The 8,291-nt window shown below is 41.3% G+C and overlaps 1 protein-coding gene across 1 annotated transcript in view; it reads right to left on the bottom strand.

Moving 5' to 3' along the window:
- Positions 1 to 7,633, bottom strand: part of KCNK1 (potassium two pore domain channel subfamily K member 1) — a 65,340-nt gene extending 57,707 nt beyond the window's left edge. Inside the window, exon 1 of the mRNA XM_069064859.1 lies at positions 3,926 to 7,633. Coding sequence (XP_068920960.1) covers positions 3,926 to 4,280 — 355 coding nt within the window. The 5' untranslated portion in view covers positions 4,281 to 7,633. The remainder of the gene's footprint in view (positions 1 to 3,925) is intronic.
- Between the last annotated feature and the right edge of the window lie 658 nt (positions 7,634 to 8,291).

An 8,291-nucleotide genomic window follows, 5' to 3' on the forward strand; every position in this document is an offset into this window, starting at 1 on the left:
TAGTATTTACATTCATAAAAGAAGAGTTAATTGACCAAAGGCTTGGTGGATATAAAGTTATTGCTATTATACTGGTGAGGACAATATCAAATTTAAATTTTAACAAAATTTATATCAACTGTCTACAATGGGAGTTCTTAACCTTGTGTCCCATGGATCCTCCCCCACCACAGGATTCCATGGATAGATTTCAGAGGGGTCTTGAATCTGGATGGGAAAATTATTTTAAGTCATTATTTTGAAAGGGCTTCACAGGAAGAGGAGGAAAAGTTAAAAGCACTTGATCTAAAGGATTACAAACAACAATAACAAATATCTCATTAACAAAGTTTCCCTCCTAATGAAACAAACTGAACGTGTGACTAAGAGTCATGTAGTGCTTAAGTTACTATATGCCAACTGGAAATGTTCCCTTAGACAAAGTCGTATATTGCAAATAACATCAGCCATTCTGACTCCTAAAGTTTAGGAGAACGAAAGGCAAAGAAGTCTCTAATCCATAGGAAATTATTACTCCCAGTCATTTAGTCATAAATAAAGTACCCTATTTTCTAGATGGGAGATTTCAGAACATTAGGATTCCTGTAGTGGAAAAGGCTGTGGTTTAGTATGCTGGGCCCAGTAGTGATCCCATGGGAGAGTTGTGATGAAAACATAGTAATTGCCCTTTGTGTTGCTAGCCTAAGTTAAGGATAAAGCCTAACTATCCTCAAATCCCCTTTAATCATATTGTCGATCTATCACATACTAATTTACCTAAATCACTCTTGAAATTACACCAAAAATGTTACCCCAAATTAAAATCTAAGGGCAATTTCAAGGGCAGAATGACTGATTTTAATTGCAACAGAAGGTAGTTTAAGTGAGATGCAATCCTAGGAAAGAGACAGCAATCTGTAGCTCCTAGGCACACTTCAACATTCTATTGTTCATGATATACTTTGACCCTATCTGCTTGGCTTTAGACAAAAAGATCCTCTAAACAGAGGTTCTGAACCTATGATCCATAATATTAAACAGGTCGGGAGGGAGGCAGGGAATGAGGGAGGGAGAGAAAGAGAGAGAGAATGGGTGAGTTCAACATAATCACTTTCTTTTGTAATCTTCAGTGGTTTATTCATTTTATGCATTTAAGACATTATTCTGAGAAGGGCCTATAGGCTTTACCAAATTGGCCAATCAATCCATAACACAGGCACAAAAAGGTTGAGAACCTAAGTTACAGGCTACTATGGTCTGTGGCTAAGAGGGAATCAACATTATTTAATCATGCAGTCATTTTCATTACCCAAGAAATTTCTACAAGCCTGATTGCCTAGGCTAGTCTCTATGACCTTTCCTCCTTTCTTTTCATTAGGAAGATTTGTTAATTTTCAAGTTTGCACTTAAGCACAATATTCTTCCAGTGATCAAAAATGTCAGAACTAACAAGTATGTATGGAAAATATTATTTTTATAAATAGTGCAGTTTCAATTTGACATACAATCCCCCTGAACCTGAACCCCTAAAATGACTGTGCAACAGTTTTTTAGTTTGCTTTTTTTTAATATGCCCCTCAGTTCAATCTTGCATTGGTGATTTTACATGCCAAGAAACTGTTCCTCTAGTTAATTTATCCTTAAGTGCTCCCTATAACAATTTCAGCAATGAACTTTTTTTGTTGCGATTAAAAACTCACTTAAGCCAATCTGAGCTCTTACAAAAGGGCATTTCCTTTAATAAGGAATAAACAAACAACAGAATTGCAGACCAAAAAACTAGCAATTTTTACTCAGTATTTCTAAGTTCAAGAAAAGTATCTCCAAGTTGTAGAAAATAACTCCATTAAAATCTTCAGAGTATAACTTTTTTGGTATCTAATCAAGCTTAGCAAATTGTGACAAATCAATAGAAGTAGCATATCAGTCATATAAAATCCCATGTTTACAAAGGGAAACTGTTTGCAAACAGACAAAACCAATTCCTTTCAAACTAAGGCAAGAAGAGAGGGATGTTTACATACTATAAACCAGAAGAAAAGTTGATTTTATTTAGCCAAGTTTGAAATGCTAATGGCATCATGAAAGTGCTGGAAGTAATAATTACCTGCATTGTATCTTTATAAACTAGCTGTACTGAAACATTCTGATTCACTTGTAAGGCTCCACAAGGCCCACAGAAACAAGTATTTTCCACAGGGAAACTTTCATTGATAACTCAGAATGAATGTATCCAAATGGGAAAGGATGGTATTTCTCTAGAAGACAGGGAGTAGGGTCAGATAAGGACAAAGACAACATTAAGTTACCTAAATGAGTGGGAGTAAAGTGGTCTTGGGAAAAGGAATTATTCATTTCCTTAGATATCAAGTCTGTCTTGTTTTGGATTAGATTGAACAGTTTTTAAAAAATTGTCATCTGAGAGAATTGTCTCTTCTTGCTTCAGGATGACACTATATACTAGTCTGGCAAGTCACTTTGGTGTTCTCGTATCATTTCTTTCATTTTATATCGTAAAAGTTACTCATTAGTCCATACAAAAATTATCTGAGGCTTGTGTTCATGGATTACACTTTAGGAAGAAATCCTCAAATCTCTCCAAAATTTCCAGATTTGAGTTGGACTAGGTGACCTCTGACACCCCTTCTAACCCTGAGACTTTGATTCTCTTTTAAGTCCAAAGCTTTTAGAGGACAGAGATTTGGGGAAGGGAGCAATGGGTGTTAAGGGAGAGATCATTATTAAGTTTTCCAGTATAGTACTTAGAGATTCAACTTTGGAATGGGATTGAGTAGACCCAATTCTGATACTATGCCATTAACTAGCTTTGTGACCTTGGGCAAGTCACTATCCCTCCATCCCTCAGTTACCTCATCTGCAAAGATCTAAAATCCCTCACAGCTCTGGCATTCTGATTCTATACTTGGATAAACACTGAGGCTACTTCCTCGGTAAACTCTGGCCCCAAGGAAATGCAGTATTTTTCATTCATTCAACAACAGCACAATCCAACAGCTCTGGGATGATTTCTGGTCCACATCTTTCACCTAAGGAAACATCTCTACTTATGATCCACTGGCCTAGTTGTGCAGTGCAGGGGATGGTTCAGAGTTTAAGGATAACCCAGAATATCCAGTGCTAAAAACTGCTGAATCAGTTACGTGCCCTCATTTTGACAGATCACCAACAATTAGATGCTCCCTCCCCTGCCCCTAACTTTGAAAAGAAACCCCATCTTTTTTGTCCTCTCAGAGGTCAACTGTAAAGGCGGACTCCAGAGAAAAACCTGTGTGAGCCAAGACTGCTGTAACCCACAAATATTTTTTTTTAATCTAGACTGCAAAATCAAAACATTCTTTTATAGCATCATTAAAGATCATTAAATACTGCACTCCGTAGTAGGCCTTCTGGCTTTCTGGGCTGGGATAGAAAAGATGGTGTGATCACTCCTACTTATAAAATTGAATGAATCTATGAATCGGATTCTCCGCCTTTCCTGGGTTCAGGAAGCTGTAGTTTTTTCACCCAACCTTCAGGCGTATGCAACCCTAAAAGAATGCAGCAGGAAGAAGCCCCAGCAACCACCCAGCCAAAACATTTGTCTACAGTTTTCCCCCCAGTCGTGGGACCGAGCCGACAGATACCAAGCTTTCCTACGGTCTTCCGTGGCCCCTCATTGATTGCCAAGACTCACCAAAGCTGAGATCGGTGTGCTGCCAAGGGCAGAGGGTGGAGGAGAGAGGACGCGGGAAAGAGTGGAGGGTTAGAGCTAGGAGGAGAAGAGAGGAGATAAGGTGGGATACTAAGGAAGTGGGAGATGGTCAGAAGAGATGGGGGAGTGGAGGGAGGGAGGTATGGGTGAAGAGGCCCCAGAACCTCTTGGCAATGGGACTAGTGCTTGAGGCTCACCCGCTGGGAAGGCGGTAGGTGGCCCAGGCCTCCCTACCTGTGGTGGAGAGCACCGTGCTGGCAAAGAAGAGGGCGGAGGTGAAGTCCCAGTTCCAGTTACCGGAGGCGTTGCTGAGCACCGAAACGCCGTAGTTGCTGGCCTCCAGCACCCGCACCAAGAACTGCTCCAGCTGCTGCTCCGACAGACACTTGTGCTCCTCCAGGAAGCGCTGCTTCAGCTTGCGCAGCTCCTGGCGCAGCAGGTCCTCGTAGGGCAACTCCACCGAGGAGAAGACCACGGCGCCGAAGACCAGGTAGAGCAGGTAACCCAGCACCAGGAAGGCGAAGCACCAGGCGGAGCGGTGCCTCTCTACCAGCCGCACGCAGGAGCTGCCGGCCAGGGACTGCAGCATCTTCCCCAGCGCGCCACTGCCGCCGCCGCCGCGGCAGACCCCAGGAGAGCTCAAGCCTGACGGCCGGGAGCCCAGAGCACAATCCAACACACACACACACACACACACACACACACACCCGCGCGCGCACACACACACACACACGAACACAAACACACACTCAAGAGAGAGATATACTCCCTCCCTCACGCGTGCCCAACCACAACGCACGCGGGCCCAGAGGATCTGCAGTGGGAGGGGGCAAATCCCTCAATGAACTCCAGGGCAGTCCAGGAGCCCGCCCCGGAGGTTTATGGTCTCTGCTCAGGCGGCCCCTCTCCAGCTGCCACCCACGCAGCCGGCCACCCCCCCCGGCCCCGACGCCCGTTTGGAAAGGCAGCGCCTGAAGTTTGAGAGGCTTAAATAAAGGTTCCCTCTCTCCTAGCTCCCCTTTCTTCGCCCTCCCCCTTCCACTCCCGGCTCCGGCTCCCTTTGTGCACTTGGGTTCTCCTTGTGATTGGCTGGCTCGTATTTCTTTTTCTCTCTCGCTCTTTCGCTCGCTCCCCTTCTTTTCCTGTTTCCTTTCAGTATAAAAAGCCCCAGATGATGTGGCGCTGACGTGGTTCCCGGCTCAGGTAGCCAGCAAGTCGAATGAGTCTGTAGGTCTGGACTTGAACTTCTCTAAAGCTGTAGCTGTGGCTGTTCCCTGGAAAGGGAAACAGACGAGCCCAGACTATCATCCTTTCCTCCACCCAGCTAGTTATCCACACCCTACCTCCTTGGCACAAAGGTGTTTATGGCCAGCCTACCTTTTTCTGGCTCTCCACCCTGCCTGTAGGATAATTAAAAGAAACTCTGTGTTTGATAAACCATAGCAGAGGAGGGACTTTTCCAACTAAAACCGTGTGAGTTTATAAAAGTTGGGGAAAATGTAACTTCTTTGACACATCACCCTGTTGTCTGTAGACTACTCGTTTCCAAATTAATTTCTTCTAAAATATTGATTGGCCTAGACTCAGGAATTCTGTTTCTGCTGCTTGGGGGAGAGGCATCTGTGTCATTTTAACCTAGTATATTAGTGCTGGAAGGGACCTTAAGATCATGGAGACCTGCCCTTTTACAGATCCTTTTACAAATGAAAAAAATCAGTGTTGAAAGGAAAGCTGTTTTTTTTTGTTTTTTGGAAAGTTCACCTTTCTGATTTATAACCCTTTTCCGTTAAATTATAATATGAGCTCCTTGGGAGCAAGGACTTGTTCTTTTTCTTTCTGGCATCCTGGTCCACGTAGACAATGCTTGATATATGTTGAAAATATGTCCTCAAAGAAGAGATATGAGAAGACACCTCCCCTAACTCCTTTGCAGAGGTGGGAGTCCCACAGAAGTGGAACATTACAAATATTTTCAGATTTTTTTTCAATTTTTTTGGTTGATTATACTGATTTGTTTCCTTTTTTTCCTCTTTTTCTTTTAAAATACATTTGTTGTAAAAGATAGTTCTTAGGGAGGAGGACATGGGATTTAGGTCCTGTAAAAACAAAGTAACTAAATTATATTTTAAAAATTAATGATTGTAGACTGACAAAAATAAACACAACAGAATTACATTGAGCAAAAGTAACAATGTTTAACAGGCACTTACATTCTAAACTTAGCAACATGTAAGCAGTCATTTGTCTCAACTAATTATAAAATAATAATTTTTTGGTACTTCAGGGAACATGTGCAGACTTTGCTGACAAATTGGAAGTTATGGTATTTTTTCCTGTTTATTTTGAGCCCTCTCATTAAAGGATTCAATGTAGTTTACATTTATCTGTCATTTTATTCTGTCAAGATTCTGGCGATTGCCAGATGTTATGCACCAGAATGACTTATAAATGAATTTTTTTTAAAGAGTCAACAAAAATGAGAAAGGAAAAGAAAAAAATACTGAAAGATCTAGACTTCATTGAACTTTCACTATGAATATTATATCTTTACCTAGGTTTAATTGTCTACTGTCTCCCTGTATTTTACTTTTTCTTCCAACTTAAGTAATTATGCTTGTAAAAGAGACTGAGGCTTTGTCCTGCTCAGCACCTAGAGCATTAACAATATCCATATTATGCCAGTAAAGGAGCATGAAGCAAGAAGTTCTGTGACCTGAATTAGCAGAGAAGCCAGTTTGTCTACATGTACAAACACTTGCTACACTGGAGTCCTTTATACTACTATAGCTGTAGCTGTGTTTAAAATCTAGAGAAGAATGGATTTCTGTCCAATTCTGCCTTTCCTTCCAGTGTTCCACCTCAGAGACAAAAACCAACCTTGGAATGTTTCCAGTGATGGTTCTCTGTACAGATATAAGTATCATTCATGAAGCTAGAGGTCTGTCTATTTCCCAATTGTCAAAAGCTAAATGGGTCTTTCTAAGATTTAACAAGGCCTAGAATTTCCACATGTACCACTGGCTCCCAGAGTTTGCCTGAACTAAAAGTTAAGATTAAAGTTAAGTTGTTTCTGCTCCACTTAATTTTTTCAGTTCTTCAGAGGTTTACCCAACTTCAGGGATCTGAGAATCGGCATAATTGTAGATTTTTATTCTTGGGATGAAACCTGTACCCCACTTCTGTCTTCTACTTTCCTCCAATATCTCACCCACTCCTGACCCTCCAAGGTCTAGATGAACTGTAACAGGCAATAGCCTTCAAAGTATCCTCTGGCAAGGCTGGATCTCTTTCTTATTCCTCAGCTCTATCAATCTCATGGCAGTAATAAGAGGACAGAAGAAAAGAGAAGAAAAACAAGAATGTTCAGAGAAGAGTAGGTAAGGTGCATAATCAGGAAGAGAGGAGAAAGGTGACTAGGTTAAAGAAGAAACACAGGTTAAAAATTTTAGAGGAAAGAAATATATGATTTAATCCCTTATGCAGAAGATGAGAGGATAATTAACTTCCAATTCCCACCTAACTTTTTTTTTTGCTTTTTTTTTTTTTGGAGGGCAATTGGGGTTAAGTGACTTGACCAAAGTCACAAGGCTAGTAAATGTGTCAAGTGTCTAAGGCCAGATTTGAACTCAGGTCCTCCTGACTCCAGGGCCAGTGCTCTATTCACTGAGCCACCTAGCCAAGCCTCCCCCCTCCACCTTGCTCTTTACACTAATGTAACTACAGTGAACAGGCACTTTTTGATTCTGTCTGACTGTGTGAGTGTGTTTGCTCAGTGCCTAGGCACTATTGTGATGATAAATTCAGCTACATCTGGCTGGCCAAGGTGACTCAGTGCTGAATGGCATTTTGGGTATGATGAAGCAGTTTGTGGGACCACTGGCTGTGGTCCAACTGTCCAGAAGACTTTGATGGAGACAGTACCAAGCTGAAGTGAAATGCCTATTTGACAGTCCCATGATATGCTTCATGTTCTAATGAGGTTTAAGTACTAACCTCCTCTGAAAAGTAAAACAATAGCTATAAATTAAGTTACTAAATCCTGTTTTAATTCTTTCTGTCATTGTGTACTTGAATTTTGTATTTAGTATTCTTTTGGTGCATGTTGGAAATAAATACCTGTCCCTTATCTGATTCATACTGCATACTGAGTACCCTTCTACTATCCATTTGGTGAGAAAACCTAGACATAAGCCAAAACATAAGGTTTAAGTCAATTGTCCCAGAACACTTAGATGGGATAAAATGATCTAAAGCATGTGATAAAGAAACTGAGGCAGATTTGTTTTGTTTTGTTTTCTTCTGTCTTGTGGTTCCTCCTATTCTGGTTCTTCTATACAACATGACTAATGTGAAAGTATGTTTAATGGAATATGTGTGTACAGTCTAAGACCCATAAATCCCCCTTTCTTGTTGTTCCTCAGCCCCTTTTCAGGGCTAGACAGATGAAGGAGGGTAGAGGGAGATTTCTTTTTTCTTTTTTTTTTGTCTTTTTGGAGGGGGAAAGGTAGGGCAATTGGGGTTAAGTGACTTGCCCAAGGTCACACAGCTAGTTTTTGTGTGTGTGTGTGTGTTAAGTGTCTGAGGCCGGATTTAAACTTAA

This window comes from Petaurus breviceps, unplaced genomic scaffold (genome assembly GCF_028583685.1).
Source record: "Petaurus breviceps papuanus isolate PSGF00001 unplaced genomic scaffold, PetGlider_PUasm1.0 90650, whole genome shotgun sequence".
Lineage (NCBI taxonomy): Eukaryota > Metazoa > Chordata > Mammalia > Diprotodontia > Petauridae > Petaurus > Petaurus breviceps.